The following is a 19,596-nucleotide window of genomic DNA, read 5'->3' on the forward strand; positions in this document are numbered from 1 at the left end:
TTCCATGGAGAATTCCAGTAGAATTCCCTCCCTACACATATCATTCAACATTCAATATGGCCTCAGAGGCCACACCCCTACTGCAGACACTCTAAACAGGGTAGACAACCACGGCTTCACATATATCAACTGATAGAAATGTAGCCGTGTTAGTCTGGGGTAGCTGAAGCAAAATGCAGGACAATGTAGCACTTTAAAGACTAACAAGATGGTTTATTAGATGATGAGCTTTCGTGGGCCAGACCCACTTCCTCAGATCAAATAGTGGAAGAAAATAGTCACAACCATATATACCAAAGGATACAATTAAAAAAAATGAACACATATGAAAAGGACATATCACATTTCAGAACAGGAGGGGGATGCAGGGGCGGGGGAAGGAAGGAAGGTAAGTGTCTGTGAATTGATGATATTAGAGGTGGGGAGAGTGGGATTTTTGTGAGTTAATGGTATTAGAGGTGATAATTGGGGAAGCTATCTTGATAATGGGTAAGATAGTTCAAGTGTTTGTTCATTCCTTTTTGGAGAGTGTTGAATTTTAACATGAATGACAGTTCAGAGGATTCCCTTTCCAGTGCAGATGTAAAAGGTCTTTGTAGCAGAATGCAGGTGGTTAAGTCATTGAGAGAGTGTCCTTTCTGGTTAAAATGGCAAGAAACTGGTTTTTCTTTGTGATCTTGTCTGATATCTGTTTTGTGGGCATTAATCCTTTGGCGAAGTGTCTGAGATGTTTGTCCAATGTACATAGCAGACGGACACTTTCAGCACATGATAGCATAAATTATATTTCTGGATGCGCAGGAATATGTGTTCTTGATCTTATAACTCACTTGGTTAGGTCCAATAATGGTATCAGCAGAATGAATATGTGGACAAAGCTGGCAACGGGGTTTGTTGCAAGGGAAGGTACCAGGGTTGGTATTAGTGTGGTATGTCCTGTGGTTGTTGGTAAGAATCATCTTGAGGTTAGGTGGTTGTCGTGAAATGAGGAGTAACGGTAGTTCGAACTAGGAAGCCTAGTTCGAACTACCTAGTTCGTGCCCCGTGTAGCCGCGCTGCACGGGGTTCGAACCAGCGGGGTTTTAAAAATGGAGGCTCCCCGCTTATGCAAATGAAGCCCGGGAAATTCAAATCCCGGGCTTCATTTGCAAGTGCGGTATGCCTACATTACCTTCCTAGTTCGAACTAGGAGGGTAGTGTAGACATACCCTATGGGAGATGCTCTCCCATTGACTTTCCTTGCGCTTTTCACTGAGTGGGAGTACCAGAATCGATGGTAGAGCTATTGATGGTCAATTTATCACATCTATACTAGACTCGATAAATCAACTCCTGCTGGATCCATTGCTGCCACTTGATTTGGCTGGTAGTGTAGACATGCTCATAGAGAAAATGTATCACTTCAATTAGTTAATGTTCAATACAATTTTCATGTATATCAAAGAGTAGCAATGGTCTAGCCAAGTAGTCAATTAACAGATATCTATAAAAGTGCCACAGAAGGACTGCAACAAAATAACCCAAGGAGCAGGTTAAACAGTATCTCTTTTCAGAATGCTTAGGTACAGACCTTAACAGAAATCTTGTTTAACAACAGGTGAGTAGAAATTCCCATTAGACAATGCTGAGACTGTTTCTCAGATTAGATCAAGTTGCTTTAAAACAGTTGTCCTCCCTCCACAGCTGGAACCCTTAAGACAGCCATTTCTGTAGTTCAAACAGAATGTTTAAGAGACTGTGCCATAGATACTGGTTCGGTTGGGTTTGAAGCCACCTCAGAAAGCAAGAGTTCAAGCTCTAGTTTTGAAATCAGTAGTTCCAAGTCCTAAGAGTAATCAAAAGCTAATATGTAACTAGAATAGAAGCAGAGAGTTACATCACTCATGTCTGAAGAGACTGGGAATCTCCATTGAGGTGTTAAACAATCTTCCTTGCTAATTGTTGCTCTATCCAAGGAAGTGGACCTGAAAAAAGACACTATTTAACTTGTTTTCAGTTTTCTTAGTTCTAATCCTCTAGCATTTTCACAAGAGTTTGTTGATTGACTATAGGACTAGACTTTCGACTGTACTTTAATTTACATGAAAAAGCAACTTGGTTTTAACAAACTGTTAGCTAACTGAAGTGGTGTGTTATTTTTAACAACCTCTTAAATGGAACTTTTGGTGGCTAGAGAACATTTAAATATTTTTTTTAAAGTTTGAACATAGTTGCTCCCTATTCAAACTGTCAGCAAAATCTATCCATAATCATTACTATAATAATTGCAACAGCTTTGCCCCGTAGATAAGGGCCTACCCATATGCTGAGATTTTTGTAACATGTACAACCCTTTCCCCTGACCCCCTCCCTCCCAACAAACAAACATACAAAACAGAAGAGAGGACAGGATAACAGTGAACTGAGTTTGTCTGATAATAATTAACATTAGAGCACATGTGCTGCTCAACTTTATTCCATTTATCCCACCTTCTCTTTCTTTCTCTTTTTGAAGCTAGTGGGTCTGGTTATGTGCTGAAAGACACTTTGCTCAACTGGGGCCAAATTATGCCTAATTTTGATTTTGGATGTGTATGCATGACTCTTTATAGAAGTTAATGGGAACTGCATTTACTGCTCAACAGTAGAATCTGGCCCAGAGTTGGTAAAACAGTTTTGCTGTAGTAATTTTGTTTTGCATCATTATGTTATGTCATTATTCCACAGGAATCTTTATGTATCCGACCACCTAATATGCTAAATCCTATTTTCTGGAACATTGTTTTTAACAGAAAACACTATATGCATGAGAAGATGTTTGTTATGCTTCATTTCTATATTAAAAACAACCGATTTGTGCTTGACTTTAGTACAAAGTACATAAAACTTGAATAAAACTACAGGCAGTCCCCGGGTTACATGGATCCGACTTACATCGGATCCCGACTTACAAACGGGGTGAGGCAAGCCCGCACTAGCTGCTTCCCCCCAGCAGACCAGGGAGACGCGAAGCTAGAGCCCTCCCCCCCCCCCCCCCCCAGCAGACCAGGGAGACGCGGAGCGGCTTTTCTCAGCAGACACCTCAGCTTGAGAATAAAGGACTGAGGGAAGTGAGGTGTGGGAGAATAAAACTGAGCTCTGGAGAAATGTTTGGCTAGAGTTTCCCCTACAATATGTACCAGTTCCGACTTACATACAAATTCAACTTAAGTACAAACCTACAGTCCCTATCTTGTACGTAACCTGGGGACTGCCTGTATATACAAAGAGAAAGCCCTTTGTACTTCTTTTCTGTGTTTATATGTACTGACTCCCATCCTTACCAGAGTCATCACTATTCCAGAAGGTCCTTGGGTCAGGTTTAGCCAGCAGGTCTCCTTTACTACAGGGCTCCTTCATCTATTAAACAAAAGAAACAAAACAAAGAGTAATAACTTATTTTGTTATTTGCAGTATATGAGACTGCTGCTTCCTTTCCATTGAAAAGAACTCAATCAGATGGCAATGCAAAGCTTGATTCCAGCTGTTTGTAAAATCATGGGCAAATTTGAGGATTTGGGTACAACAACAATTCTTCAAATTGAAGGGAATGCTTTTTGTGCCCAGATGTACATATTTCACTTAAAATGTACATGATGGGTTTTACATCCTTCAGCCAGATTCTTAGCCTAGCTCTGCTCCTTTTGCCCTGCTCAACAGCATGGAGGGAGTGGAAACTGCCTATAGTTTCCAGGCTGGGGATGTCAGGAAGCTGTAACTGGTTTGTGGATACCTCCCAACACCACTACTCTCTGCACCCTTTGTTTTGACTATGTTTATACCCTATTGTCTTGCTTCTCCTCTCACTGGTGTAAGACTGGAGTAGCTTCATTAAAGCAAAAGACTTACAGTGGTGTAAAACAGGCTTAGTAGAGGAAAATTAGGCCCCTTATACATTTTCCTTCTACATCTATATCTTAACTACTGCTAAATGAGTTTTTCTTCAGTAGCAGTTCACCAGAAAGGCATATTCCTTTGTCAGTGATAGGTTTGATTCTCCTTTTGCACCACTTTATAAGGTATGATTCTATTGACTTCAGTAAAATTGCTTCTGATTTACAGAAGTATAAATGGGGAGTCAGACCCAATATTAGTTTACATTTATGTACTTTTCAGTCTCAGGGATCCTACGTTATGCATTCTGAGCCATTGAAATGTTCCACCTGACTCTGGGGTGAAAAGCAACAGTGAAACTGCTGCACAAGTGAGGGAGGAGAGTAAAAATTTTCCAGTGGTGCTAGAACAAACCCTTAGGATGAAAGAAGGAGTCATGGGATGTTTAATGTCAACATAGAGCAAACAATACCGTGTTTTTAAGGTTTGATCTTAACAATGCCCAACAGCATATTGCACTGTATTCAATTTGTCTACCTTAGAAGGATTAAAGGCCTAATGAGTTTGAATCTGTGGTTCCAGCGTGTCTAGTAGTAGCTTTTTTCAAATGTGGCATTCTTCAGCCAGTAAGCTAGTCTTCTCCAGTTTAAGAAATATTTTCTACCAAATGATTTCCAGTTCAAACTTTTCTTTGAAACTTTACCTGTGATTACATTTATATTGTATTACAAGCACTAGAGAAGGCTTTAAAGATTCTAAAACTAAAGCCCACTGCCACACTGAAAGATGGGGTTCTGCTTATGTGATGGGATATTTTGGAATATCTTTATTTGGATGTTCAGGCACCTGATGAATTACATAAAATAAATTTGAATTCAGGGCAGCTGCAGCTCTAGTTGCTGCATAATCCTGTGATTAAAGTTAATACAGGGGCTACATCTACATCACAATTCTATTTCAGGCTACTGGAGTATCCCGCAATAGCTATCCCGCGTCTTCACAGCAAGCCTGTTATTTTGAAATATAACAGGCTCACTATTCCGATGTCCTTGTAAACCTCATTACACGATGAGTAAGGAATGTTTTTGAATAGTGGGTTATTTTGAAATTTGGCGCTGGGTAGACAGAACTAAAGTACAAAATAAGCTATTTTGAAATAAGATCAAAATAAGACACACAATTTACATAGCTCAAACTGCATATCTTATTTTGAGTTACGGTGCAGTATAGTCAGGGTAAATATAGAAAAGAAGAAATATAGGTGGGCTGAGGGGGGAGCGAGAGATAATTGTATTTTTCACATTCTGGATGGAATTATGATCATTTGAGAAAGCATTCATAATGGCCGAGTAAATAGCACACCACCCTTGAACTCAGAACATCTGAGTTCTTGGCTGATAACCTTGGCTGAGCAGGTCACTGCAACTTGGTGTGTCTCAGTTTCCTTGTTTGTACAATGATGAGAATGATATTGGCTTCCTTTGTAAAGTACCTTGAAACAAATGGATGAAAAACATTATAGAAGAGTTACGTATTATTATGCATATTTAAATCAGAAATTGGACCCATTTCTACACATTCATGGAGCTGAATGTTCTCAGAACATGTTTGCTTTTCCTGCAGCCTCTCACACTGTGTAACTACTCTCACTTTCGTCAGTGCTGTGTTAGTGTTGCATGCACTTGTGGCATTGTCTTGCTTGCAATTCAATGTGTGAAGCAGAGCATCCGAGTTGTCTTGCTTGCTACACAGTGTGTATCTTTTGACAGTGCCTGTAGCAACCTGCACCTTTTTAACTCTGCTGTATAATGCATTACTAACAACCTCTCTAGATATTAGAATCTTCCCTTTTTTCCTAAATAAACACATTGATTTTTTTTATTTGATAGCATCCCTGCTTTTGACTGATTCCATTCCCACTTCTTCTAGAAACTTCAGGGGAGAGCGTCCCAAGAATGTGGAATTTTATCCACCGTACTGGGACTTTCTGACTACACAAATACAGCAGGTTACACTTTATTTTGGTGCCTTCTGTGTACTGAGAGAGGAAAGGATATGGAATCTGATTTGACCTCTGTGAAATGGCCATGTAAGTCATTTTTAGACCCATAAAATGACTTACAGACCCATATGACAATCAGACCCATAAATGGCAATAGTAATATGTTCCATCTTCAATTCTGACATATATGATCACTACTGAAGCCCAGTAATAATGCAGGATGCCTGCTACCGTGCCTTACAAATTGTTCTATTGAATGTGAAACATAACTTCCCCAGATTAGGAGGTCCATGAAGTGTTAGAGAGATGAATATTTCACTTAGGAGAACATGTTCAGCACATGGTTGTTATGAATAAGGAATGATTCTCAGTCTGTGGAGAAGAATTAAAGAAAGGAGGAGGCATGCTAGCTATCTCAGTGAATAGTAATACAATATCAAGTGTGTTTTATGAGCATTTAACATGGTCTGCATTGTCATTGATGGTTTGATGACCAAGCAAATATCCATTTGCAACACGAAGCTCCCTCAGACCTTCTGAGTTGATAATAAATTGCTTAATAGTTACATTGTTGGCAATCTGGTCCCAGGTTATTTTTGCCCCTCCTTAGGAAATCAGGTTCTGTGGGATTCAGATTATTCTAATCTGATTATTATACTCAGTCTAATCTTTACACCTACTTGGTTAGTACTTAATGTCTATAGAGAGAGTTGCATATAAGTAGGAAACTAACAATATTATTTACTTTTCAGTGTATTTCTGTGTGGATTAGAGCTAGTCTGAAGAAACTTGGTGGGTTTAACATAATTTCATTTTGGCTATGTCTATCCAGGTACAATAAACCAAGTTTTTTTTTTAAATTGTTAGTTCAATTAAGTTAACTCATTTGAAAATTCCTTTTAACACTCCTTCAGACACCTATGCTACACCATGACCAGATCAAACCAGTAGATGGGCATTAAGACAATTTTTAATTCAGTTAAATTAACTCACTCAAGCTGCATTGATACTCTCAAAATGCCTGATTTATTCATGCCAAAATAAAGTAATCTGTGCAAATCAGGCAATCCGAGACTATCTATCAGGATTGTCTATACAGGGCAATGGACTGGAATACCTATTACAGAACATGTTATTCAGAAGCAGCTTTCTAGGTAGATGCCATGTTCCAGAATAAAAGTGACTTTCATTCCAGAATAATTAGTGCACTTCCAAAGCAGTGTAATTATTCCAGAATTCCACACATGGAGAGCTTTTGAGGTCAATTTCCCCATGTAGATAAGCCCAAAGGTACTGATGTGTTTCCCATTATTACCATAATACCTGAGCAGCTGACCAGGCCTGCTGATGGAGGGTGGCAGTGAAGGGGACAGTTGCCCCAGGGCCCAGAGATTCAAGGGGGCCCAGAGTTCCTGGCTGCTGCAGTGGTGGCTAGAGCCTTCGGCCCTTTTGAGTGCTATGCGGCTTGAAGGACTGTGTGTGGGGGGACAGCTGCAGACAAAGGGCTGGTTTCCTGAGGTCCCACCCCTTCTGCCCAAGGCCTCACCCCTTCTGGGGCACAGTGCCCCCCCGACCCCGTACATACCTTGTCTTGGGCCCACAGTGGCTGTAGGCCCGGCTGCACCTCATAATCCTTAATGTGTTCATCCTCACAACATCCTCACCAGAATGATTTTATAGAGGAAGAAGTGAAGCACAGAGAGACTAAGGCTATGTCTTCATTGCTGCCACAGCGGTATATTTTTACAGAGGGATAACTAATGCATGTTAGCAACCATGCTGTGAAACCTGTAACTTTTTTGTCAGCAAAGACATAGCCTAAGGAATTCTAGGGTGGACCAGGGACTTTAACCTTGGAGGCCTAAAATAGCACCCTCACCACTTTTGAGTTCATTTGATGTCATTCTTTGGATAGATTATTGTCTAAGGGGATGAGTAGAGTTTTTGTTCTGTTTCTAACTGAATTTAATTTATTGCCAGTTAATTCAGGTTAAAAAAACATTTGCAAATACAAATGCAAACACTTCACTTCACAGCCCATTTTCAATGGCCCATTAGAGGATCCACCAGAAGTCTATCTGTCAGTATGTATCTTCTGCACTCAGCATAAGCTTTGTAATTGGATATGACTGGAGTGTTCATGGGCTCTGGTGACCCCCTGACAGCAGTAACAGCCTGCACAATTTAGAGTAGCCCTGAAACTATCCTAAGTTGCTCCTCTGGACTGACCCAGTGAAAATGAAAATGAAAATGAAAAACCTACATCCTCTTCCCTGAGCTGTAATGGGTTCTAATTCTTGAGAGGAAGGACGGTTCAGTGATTGGTGTGTATTGAATTCCTTGCTCCACTGTGTGTGGCCCCAGTCCTCTATCAAATGGGGGTAATACCACTTCCTGACCTCATGGGAAATTTTACATTAAATATTGTGAGATGCTCCAATACTGCAGTAATGGGAACCACATAAATAAATACCTAGAAGATCTGGCCCAATCGGAGTGTAGGGAGTGCTTACAGGACTGTGCATTGAGGATTTTACTTTGTTTTAAGTTACGTTCATGAAATGCCTAAATATTTATACACAGGATAATGCCTTTTTCTTGCTCATTTCCTGTCTTTTTCTTTTTTTAAATGCAGAGCAATAATTTATCACCAAGTGATGTGGAAGAAATGAAGAGGAGTTTTTAATCTTTATTCAAAAAACTTTTTTGGCTCTCATTGACTCAATCATTGTTTCTGGAACTGGGTTGCTTGACAAAGGAGACACCAGTAATCCCTAAAAAATTAAAATATGGGATTTTTTGGTCTGTTTTGTTTTCATTTACTTCCCATTGAACTGAATAATGCATTGTAATTATATACTGGCTATTATATAGGCACTTCAGTTTTTCTGACTCCCAACTGGAGACATCCTAACAAGTCAGAAAACTTGCTGTGTCCACAGATATGGAGTATGCTGTGGGTGCCTTTTCTTTTTTGGTCTCTTCATTTTAAAACTATTTGCTTCCAGAAAACCCTGCTTAGTGTTTGGACCTGAGTGGATGAACATGCTTATCACAGTGTCTGTTAAATACTGGGTGAGTTCTATTTTTAGACCAACAGTATTCACCATAAAGTTCAATTTTGGTAATCAAAGCGAATGACTTTACACCAATGACCAAATCTTTCCCCTTTGTGCTGCCCTACTACACTTAAGATTTGGCAAATAACACCTTTTCAAATGTTTTTAAATAATACCCATGCAATAGTTACACAAGAAAAGAATACTATTTATGAGATCAGAAAACATACTTTTCCCACACTTCACATTTCTTCCACTCTGATAGAGGCATGAATGAAGCAAGGGCATGACCCTGAAATCACCCTTCCTCACAAATTACAGTGGGATTACTTTAATGAGGAAGGGTCCTCTAGAGGATTAGGTTCTGGAATATGAGACTGTAGTGAAATATGAGACAGTAGTGGAAAACTATGGCCTCTACTGTGCTGGAGATAAAACCATGTTAGTGGACCTATTTTTAATTAGAGTTTAATAGGCACTAATCACTACATTTCATAGAATCATAGAATCATAGGACTGGAAGGGACCTCGAGAGGTCATCGAGTCCAGCCCCCCGCCCTCAAGGCAGGACCAAGCTCCGTCTACACCATCCCTGACAGATGTCTATCTAACCTGTTCTTAAATATCTCCAGAGAGGGAGATTCCACCACCTCCCTTGGCAATTTATTCCAATATTTGACCACCCTGACAGTTAGGAATTTTTTCCTAATGTCCAATCTAAACCTCCCCTGCTGCACTTTAAGCCCATTACTCCTTGTCCTGTCCTCAGAAACCAATCCTTTACACTTCAGTCAGGATTGGCACTCCAACATTGATGTACCAGCGTTTGCTTTTAGCAGATCTATTGAAGACCCGTCAAAACAATTGCAGATGTCTTTCCAGTTGACCTCCATACTCTACCCTGATAAGAAGAGTAAGGTCTCCCGTCAACCCTCTGTGGTGTAGACCTTGCAGTAACTCGACTGAAGGTACATTGACTCAGCTATGTTATTCATGTAACTGGAGTTGCATACCTTATGTCCACTTACTGTGGCAGTGTAGACCCATGTTTCTGGATTGTTCTGGCCTCACTGCATAGAGGCTGCCATGTGGAGGATATATGGTGAACTGGGATACCAAGAATGTGACTTCAATACTGATTTTAGCTTCATTTCAAAGTTTATATATATAGTGTTGTTTTACTTTACCTCCCTTTTGCTTATTTTACAGGCAGGAGAAAGCTGAAAGTCTGTCCTTGATAGCTTCTCTAGTCAAAACCCACATTCACCTCATTTTCTCCCCCATGCTTGTATCTGACTTAGGCACATAGCTCTATTCAGCCCAAAATATGCCAGGCTCTGATGGTGTATCCCAGGGCTGCAGGCTACCTAGGACAAAAGGGAGTGGGTGAGTCACAGTGTTGCAAAACACACCAAATTCTTGCTTTGTGGGGGACCTAGTGGGCAGGGCTACCTGGAGTCAGTGTTTTACAAAACAAGAGACCTTGAAACATCTGGTCTTCCCTTTAGTTTCCACCATTGGCTTTTATGGAGCCCTAACTATAAATTAATACTAATACTCCATAGTGAAACCCATAGCAGAATTAGGCAGCGCTAACATTTCTCCCTCTCACTCCTACGTGCTGGGGGCTCATCTTCCCTCAGACTTCCTTTCTGCCTTTGTCAGAAAACAGGGTTGCAATTTGCACCACCTGTACTGAAGGAGGGGAGAGGGTATGGGCAGGCTCTACATCTATTCCATAGAATATAACTATACTTGTATAGATATATTGTTATAGCTGATAAAACTTTCATCAGTAGGCAAGGGATTCAGCAAAGCACTTATACATGTACTTTTAATGGGAATCATATACTTAAATTAAATGCACACTTAAATGCTTGACTCTATACTGATAAACTTACATACCTGGAACTAAGTAAGTGATAAAGTATTTTGCTGAATCTAGGCCTGAGAAAAGTATAATGTGTCCTAGTCATCTCAATGGAACTTAAATTCTTGAAGCCTAGTAATATATTGACGATGATTTTCATGTCAATGTTGTTAATTATGGCACTGCTGATCATTTTAATGGGAACATCTCATTATTAAATGCTTAGCAGTTTACTTGAAAGACATAAAAAACAAGAGCGTACACTATCAGACCAAACACTATAGCTACTTTATACGGAAAAGAAAAAGCTTACTCACAAATACTGCAATACATTAGTTTATTAAGGTTATCTGTCTTCTCCATTGCTGTGTCATGTGGTATAGAAAGCTACACTGTGTAACATGTCAAACAGCATGAAAGTCTAATATTTTTTAGCTCATGTGATGGCACTATATACAATGGTTTTACCTTATGTTTAAGGACAGTAACAGGGTCCTCAAATATTTATCAGCCACAAAATTCTGACATTTCGTTAATTCAAAATTGATAGCTTTACTCCTTTAGACCACCTTCTCAAGTGAACCGCATGTAAGAATGTGTCAGGTATGTACAGACCTGAGAGATGCGCATTATGTTTGTGGAATGCTGATCAGAAGTAAAAAGGTTAATAACCTTGATGACTCTTAAATGACTGTAACTAGGCTTTAAAGTTAATAGTCCAATCAGATAAATATGGGCCATTCACTTTGCTCTTGTGCTCTTGTTCACTCTCTCTCAGACACAAATTTTCTCAGACTAGAAAATTGCACCATCAGAACTTGCACCTGTTTCCAGTCTTCCACCTCCACAGACAGCCTATGTGCTCTCCTTAGCTGCTACTTTCTCATGCCAAAATGCCCTGTATCAATGATCAGTAGAAACTTCCTGTCTCAAATTAAGAACAGAAATGGGTTACATTAATGTCGGCATTTGGCACAGATCATTGCTCAAAGTAGGATCCACATGTGGCAAGCAGGTTTCAGATACCCCTGCAGGAGAACAGAAGATTGTCAGTTTTTTTAAAAAAGCTTGTAATGTTACAGCAGCACCACTGTAACATTTCCAAAGCAGACAAACTCTAATATGTATACAGAACATGAGTATGAATTTATATATTTGTGCATATAAAGCATTGTACTGATAAACTTCATAAACAGTAGGGTGGTGAGCGGGCAGGCGAGATGGGATGCCTCCCAAGCCAAACCAGTTGTTTATGTGAAGCCAACTTCAAGTAACAAATGATTGCCGGTCCAGGAAAAGACAAGACTGGACTATTAAAATTAATGGAAAGACATCAAGACATTTCAAAATTGAAAAGAACATTCCCATCCCTCAAGTCAGAAGGTAATTTACTCATTCCAATTAACCATGAGCCATCAGAGACTGACAGAAGAGCAAGGAGGAGGGGGGAAGAAAAAAGACTTTGTAAGGAAGACGTGGACCTAAGGTTTTGGAATTTTTTTGTTTTTAAATCCAAAACTAGATGGACAGTCTTAAAACAGGTTCATGTAGTGGAAATTTCCAGAGGCAGGAATAAATATGCAGGCCAGGATCAGGCTGGAGATGACCAGGTGGATCCAATCAAGGAGGATGAGGCCCACTTCTAGCAGCTGATCTGGAGGTGTGAATTCCAAGGGAGCAGAAGCTGCTTTTGTAGTTAGCAAGCCATGCATCTGACGAAGTGGGTCTTTGCCCACGAAAGCTTATGCTCCTACACTTCAGTTAGTCTATACGGTGCCACAGGACTCCTCGTCGCTTTTGCAGATTCAGACTAACACGGCTACCCCCCTGATACTTAAAACAGGTTGCTATTCATGAATGCTAGATCCCTGCTATAGCCTGGGAATAAACTGAAAAACTGTTTAAAAACGAGAGGCAATCTGTATTAGATCTTGGTTGAACCAGCATTGCTCTGGGGTTTGAGAAATCCACATTTGTGTACAACACAGTCAACCATTCTAAACACAGTCAACCTCAACTGTAGCTCCCAGCTCCCAGGGAGGTGGAGTAACTTTGCTATAGGAGACCTTGGTAATGTTCTATACTGAAGTGCTAGAGCAGCACAACTACAGCAGTGCCTCTAAAATTTCCAATGTAGACAAACCCTAATATGGATGTGTAAAGCCTGGGCTTGTGTTTTTATGTTTATTTTCTCAGTAGTTTGTATCTATACTTTTTCTTTCCTTTACTATTTCATCTTTGAACCTGTGGCTATGTCTAGACTGCAGGCTTCTTTCTGTGTTTTTAACCCAATCATCCCATTTTGTGTTCGTACAGCTCACTGCATCCACACACAACTCCCCGGTAAAGTCTGCAGGACCTGTGTGTTGTGCCTATTCCACAGTTCCAGACACATCTCCTGGATCCCCACTGGAGAAAATGCATCAAGTCACTGGTACTCAACACTCCTGTTATATGTCCGTTCCTTCTTTTGATTTTCCCACTTCAAAGGTTTATGTCCTGCACAAAGATCCATGAAGAGGCTACACTTGCATTGGGGTATTAGGATGAGCACCCAACCTTTGGCTGGTTGTGGGCAAGGTGACAAGAAGTTGGATTTTAAAAAAAATATTGCTTTAATGAGCATTTTGTCTCATGCTATTTTTGTTGTGTGCCTCCCTCTCTTTTTGTTATTTTTTGATATTTTGTACTCTGTTTTCCTCTGCACTATTAGTTTCCTTATCGACTGTGTATGGGCTGAGGTCAGGAGAGAGAGGGAAGATCTAATGCAGTGAGGCTTCAAGGGATGTATCAGTCCTTGGAAAGTGCTGGAAGTGCATGGGGAAGCGAATGAATTCACTTGGATGCTAGGTTTGGGGACAGCCTTGCTTTGTATTCTTTAACAAGTGCCCATTGTTTTCTGTGTTCTTGGCGTTTGTTCAAAGCAGGCCTCATATGGATTTTAAAACTGCTGTATCCTGGTTGAACCTCCAGAGAAGGCAGCAGTAGAATGCCTTCCACCAGTACCTCACCACCTCATCAGTTACTTGCCACAGTACCATTATAAAGCCTTTGGAATAAGCGATTGTTGCATGATGAGGCCAGTTCTACACTAAAGGGGAAGTCAAATCAAGATATGCAACTCCAGATATGTTAATTACGTAGCTGGAGTCAATGTATGTTTCCCCGCCATCTCCACAGCAGGGGGCCACCGATAGGAGTGCCCTCTGAGTTCGAGTTAGCGGGTTTTACCTAGACCTGCTAAATCGAATGCCAGAAGATCAATCATGGCAGCATCGATCTTCTGCTTAGTGAAGACATGGCCTAACTGTTGTCTACTAATTGCCTACTAATGGAATTGCCTATTCAAGCTGTAACATTTATTTTCAGTAAATAACTTGCCTGCACCTTGTCATTTGTCAAGCAGTGGGAGACCATTACTGTGCATTAATACCTAATTCCATTGACATTATTTCCTAACAAAGGAAAAGAGGGTGCTCTGAGAAATTAAAGTTAAAAGAATCTCACTGTCCCTCAAAATAGTTTTGGACCAAACAGGAAAATAACCAATTGCCTAAGGCAGTGGTCACCAACCAGTAGATCAGGGTCTACCAGTAGATCTTGGACAGGTGATCCTGACTGGTTTGGTCAGGAAACTATCAAGCATTGGCACTTCAGTTGCCCTGCCACCCCTCGTCATGCTGCTTTTGCCCTCTGCCTTGGAACTGCCTCCTGTTTGCTGTGCAGGATGTAGGAGGAAGAAGGGGAGGAGGCGCTGATGTCAGGGTGTCCCTCCTCCCCCCACTTCTGTACCCTATCTCCAAACAGAGAGAAGGGGATGGAGAGAGCGTGGCAATACAAATCTCTGTCATTCTCACACACTGAAACAAAAGACAGCTAGACCAGACTAATACGGCTGCATCTCTATCACTATTCTCACACACTGTGTGTGTCTCTGTAATTCTGTAAACACAGGGTACGTCTACACTAGCCCCTCATGGAATGGAGGTTTAACAGTTAATTCGAACTAAGGGGTTTATCTTGGAATTCCGCTTTTCTGCCGCATGTGGACATGGGCAATTACTTCGGGCTAGTCAGTTTCCAAACTGGCGTCTGGCCAGGAATATGCTAATCAATCATGGGATATTTGAATATTTAAATATTTAAATCCCACGCTTCATTAGCAATTTCAGTCGCCTCTATTAGCCTTCCTAGTTTGAACTAGGGGGCTAGTGTAGACGTACCCACACACTGCCCTTCACTTATCTTCGGGCCCAACACATACATGGGGGTTGTTGTTACTTCTTTTACTGCTTGAAAGTGTGTTATTGTTGGTTTTTGGCTGTCCCCACCCTGAGCCTCCACCTACACCCAACCTCCTACCCCGACGTGAGTCCCCCTCCACCCAAATTCCTTTCCAGAGCTTGCATCTTGAAATTCCTCCTAGACACCAATCCAGGGGTGCATGTCACATCTTAAGAAAGTTACATTTTGTCAAAATCAAGCCTGACTACAGACAGCTCCTATCTACAAAATTCAGCAAAGTTATGAGACCTGTTTACAATATGTTCCCTCCCAGCACAGCTAAAATATTGATGGTTCTGTCTTTCAGTATAGACAGGACTTATCTGTATTTTGACAGTGCCCTCAAATTGGGCGATTATATCCAAGCTGTAACCAAATTCAAGGGCCAGATCCCTCTTGGTTCATTCCCTTCAGCAATGCAGGGTGGATCTTTGCTTTAATTACATTGAGAAGCTATGAAGTTTAACTGGATCTACTGGCACAGCTTCAGAGAGCGGTTCTGGAGTCCTTGGGATAGGAACTCAAAGGGTAATGCAACTGCTACTGGTGCAGTCCAGTGTGAATACTGGCTAAAACTACAGCATTTCCAGCATTAGTGTTGACACACTGCTCCACCACCAGTAATATTTATGTCAGGGATTCCCCACTGGTATAACTATCTGTGGTCATCAATGGAGGGCTAAATTCCATTGATGAAAATCATGGTTTTCCTCATCTACGCTTGAGATTACACTAGTTCAGATTCATCTGTGGCCTACAGTGCAATTACTGCAAAAAAAGTTTCTGCCTGGTGCATATGCCATGTAGTGCTCTGGCAGTGATTTAAGGAGCGAAGGGCTCTGTTCGCTGCTGCAGTAGTGTTGGTGGTGGCCAGGAGCGAAGGGCCCTTTTATGTTGCTAGGCCCTGGGGCAGTTGTTCCCTCCTGTGCTGGTGGGCCTGCATGCACCAGTTCAGTCTCTTGAGGGCTGTAGAACTTTGATCTAATTCTGGTTGTAAGGATTGTTGTAGGAATGGCTCCATGGTGTTTAGTGGCCTTTGGTGTAAAAGAGGTCCAGGTGGCCTCTTCTGATCTTTAACATTTATGACTCTATGACATCACATTGGATTGTCACCTCTTCAAATGCTGATGAATTTTAAATTCAAATGTGAATCCAGGTTCAGAAATTCAGTGATTTTAAGGCCATAAGGGATTGTTATGTTAACGTAGTTTAACCTCTTGCATCATTCTGACTTTCACTCAGTAATTTCTGCCTCAAGCCCATAACTTCTGCTTGAGATAAACCATGTATTTTAAGAGATCTAATCTTCAGGTGATAGAGTACTAAATGATAGTGAATCCATTGCATCTCTTAGAACATTATTACAATAATGATTAATTATCCTTGCTGTAATTTTTTTTTCAATTTTTTATTTCTAGTTTGATTTTGTCTATCTTGAGCTTCTAATCCTCCTGATCTTGTAAGTAGAGTTCTGCAAATAACTGCTTTTTATTGGTGTATGATGGTCTTATCTGAAAAATAAATTGTTTCCGATTCACCCAAAATAGAAACATTTTGGTACACCAAGAAGATGAAAAAACATTAATTGTAGGTCTAACAAAACATTTCATTCAAGCCAAAACAAAATGTTGTGTTTTGTTTTTGAAGTCTTTTTACCATTTCAAAAATAAAATGAATCAAATTTTGAAATAAAAAGTCATTTTAAATCAAGTATATGTTTAAAAATGTCATTTTTTCTGATTCTTTTGACTGAAACAATATAGCAAATTTGACATGAATTCATGAAGTATTTTGATCAACATAATTTTGCATTTTTTGGCAAAAAGCTTTGCCTCAAGAATTTCTCCCAGCTCTTCTTCTTTTGCTTTTTCCTGATACATCAAAGATCCTTCATCTGAAACCTCATTCCCATATAGTACTTATAGGTAAATTAAATACATTGAGCTTGTTAAGACTTTCACTGTAAGGTACATTTTCCAGATATCACATCATTCTTATAACTCTTTTCTGAACCATTTCCAGTTTTCAATAAAATCTAAATTAAGTGCTACAGGCTCAACTCAAAACCTGTGTCATTTTTATACCTGTATTAACAAAGATGAAGGTCTGATTTAAGACTTAATCCAAGGCCCTTTGAAGTGAATGGGAGTTTGGCTATTAATTTCAGTGAGGGCAGAGGCGGGGCCTCAATATGTGTGCATGAATGCGATTAAAATGAATGGCGTCAGCACACATGTCTAGATGAATATAAAGGATGCCCTAGATCTTAAGCTTTTAGGACTGGTCTACCTGCAAACTTGTACTGATTTAACTAAATTAGTTTCTTAAAACTAAGTATGAACTAAATTGAATTTAGATCCTTTTGTTCCAAAATAATGGAGTATGTCTACACTACAGAGAAGATTGAAGCTGCTGCCATCTATCTTCCAGGACTTGAATTAGTGGATCTGGTGAAGACAGCTAATTCTAATTGAGAGGGACACTCTGGTCAATGCCGGTAGTCCTGCTTCCTCGAGGAGTAAGGGAAGTTGAAGGGAGAGTGTTCTCCCTTCTACTTCCCGCAGTGTGGACTTCCTACAGTGTGGACAGTGTACCAAAAGTCAAGTTAAGGTACATCAATTTCAGCTACACAGTTAATGTAGTTGAAGTTGCATATCTTAATTTGACTTTATTCCATGGTATAGACTTATCCCTGGTGTTCAATATACCCTTACATCAAATTATCTACGTCTGTTTAAATTCATGCCATTTGAAGCCTAACACTTAGGAAATCCAGGAATTGTATGCAAGATGTTCGAACAGAATTTAACACCTTTAATGCAATTTCCAGCCTTTAGGTTTTAGATTTTTAATCTCCTAAAATGGAATTATTCTGTAACAAAGGTGTTAACCTTTTTATACATTGGTGTTAAATGGGATTTTTTATCCAGTTAAAATAACTTGATTGAGCTAACAAGATTGAAAATAGCTCCTTAGTCTAGTCAAAATCCAGAAAAAACAGAGTATATTAATTAGTGGTGACAGAACATTCACAGGTTTTCAGTCAATTTGACTTGTTCATGTGCCCTAAAGTTTAGACCTTCTTAACTGTAATACATTTTGTCTAGAAATCAGTCTGGAAATCTCATAACAGGCTTTCTGATAGTTTCTGGTTCTGATTAGGACAGAAATACTACACATACATCCTCCTTTTAGTATATTGTTCCAGTCCCATCCACTAGAAATGAATACGGATCTCTCCCCGCTCCCGCCCCCGCCCCCCACCTGGTTAACTGAACGTGTTTGAACTTTAAAGAAAAGGTTCAAGCTGGTTTGATACTTGAGCAAAGGTTGGGAGTACAGTCATTTCTTGTTTTGTCTGAACCAGTTCTCTATCCTTGTATTGAATTTTCAGAAATAGTCAGTGACCTTTGCATGCTCCTGGTTGTTGGCTCCCCAACCAGCCTTCTACTACGGTTGAACAAGTTGAATGTACCACTGACAAAAAGGTACTTGGCATGACTCCTTATATGTGCTCTGACAGTTCTAGAGACACACTTCATGTTGCCAAATGGCTCAGAGGCTACAAGATTCTGCTGCAAGTATTAAGTACATAAATTCAGAGGGCTTTTTACTGGCTTTTAAACAGTGCCTTTACACTAGTTACAATTGTAGATAAAATGATGGACATAGTTGCACCACTGAATCATTCTCACTCTCTTGTTGGATCCATGAGGAAACAAGGACAGTAACGTGTTAACTCCATATTTGTAGATATCTACATTTTAGAAAAGTGAGAGTATCTTACACCCAAAATAGATTTTATTACTGGTAGAAAATTTCTATTTCTATTTCTATTTCAATTTCCTACCACTTTTTTAAAAAATCATTTTTTTGACATTCACCAAAGTAGTTAGGGACTGGCTGCTCGCAAACCACTTCCCCCCATTTGATCCTGCAGTGAATTCATATAGGGTTAAATTGGTCTCCAGTCAGCAGCCCAGCAGAAGGCCTTGAAACTGGGTTCAAGTGGGGTAGGCCTCATGCTGGCCTTCTGCACAGGAGTGAAGTTTAACTACAGAGCCAAATTTTGCTACAAATACTTCTGTGGCAGCAGACTGACTCCATGACTTCGTAACAGGGTCTAACAAAAGGAGGAAGAAAACTGGGATAGAAGAGATAATGTCTGAGATTGTGTGCTGTCCTCATGGGGTATCTGTACGCCAAAGGTGGGATTGTGGCACACGTAGACCTACCCAAGCTAGCTTTGATACGTCAATAGTAAGAAAGCAACAGGTCAGCATCGATTGTTCAACTGCAGAGATCTGAGTGGGCTCGTACATCCCTTGCTGTCGTGGCTTAACTGCTATTGTTTGCACTAGCTAGATCAAAGCTTCCTCAGGTATGTCTATATGTACTGCAGTCATACCTTTGATTGAACTATAAACATGCACAGGCACAGGAGGAAAGAAGAGACAAAGCTGATCTGAAGCCTAGTTTGTGCCCCTTATATTCTGGGCTGGGTGGGGGCCAATGCAGCATCCAGCACA

At 40.3% G+C, this 19,596-nt stretch overlaps 1 protein-coding gene across 1 annotated transcript in view; it reads right to left on the minus strand.

Moving 5' to 3' along the window:
• Positions 1 to 2,942: 2,942 nt before the first annotated feature.
• LOC149524682 (uncharacterized) overlaps positions 2,943 to 19,596 on the minus strand; it is a 73,270-nt gene continuing 56,616 nt past the window's right edge. The window contains exon 3 of the mRNA XM_089777264.1: positions 2,943 to 3,378. Coding sequence (XP_089633390.1) covers positions 3,277 to 3,378 — 102 coding nt within the window. The 3' untranslated portion in view covers positions 2,943 to 3,276. The remainder of the gene's footprint in view (positions 3,379 to 19,596) is intronic.

The sequence above is a fragment of the Pelodiscus sinensis genome, chromosome 3, assembly GCF_052426305.1.
Source record: "Pelodiscus sinensis isolate ZL-2025 chromosome 3, ASM5242630v1, whole genome shotgun sequence".
Classification (NCBI taxonomy): domain Eukaryota; kingdom Metazoa; phylum Chordata; order Testudines; family Trionychidae; genus Pelodiscus; species Pelodiscus sinensis.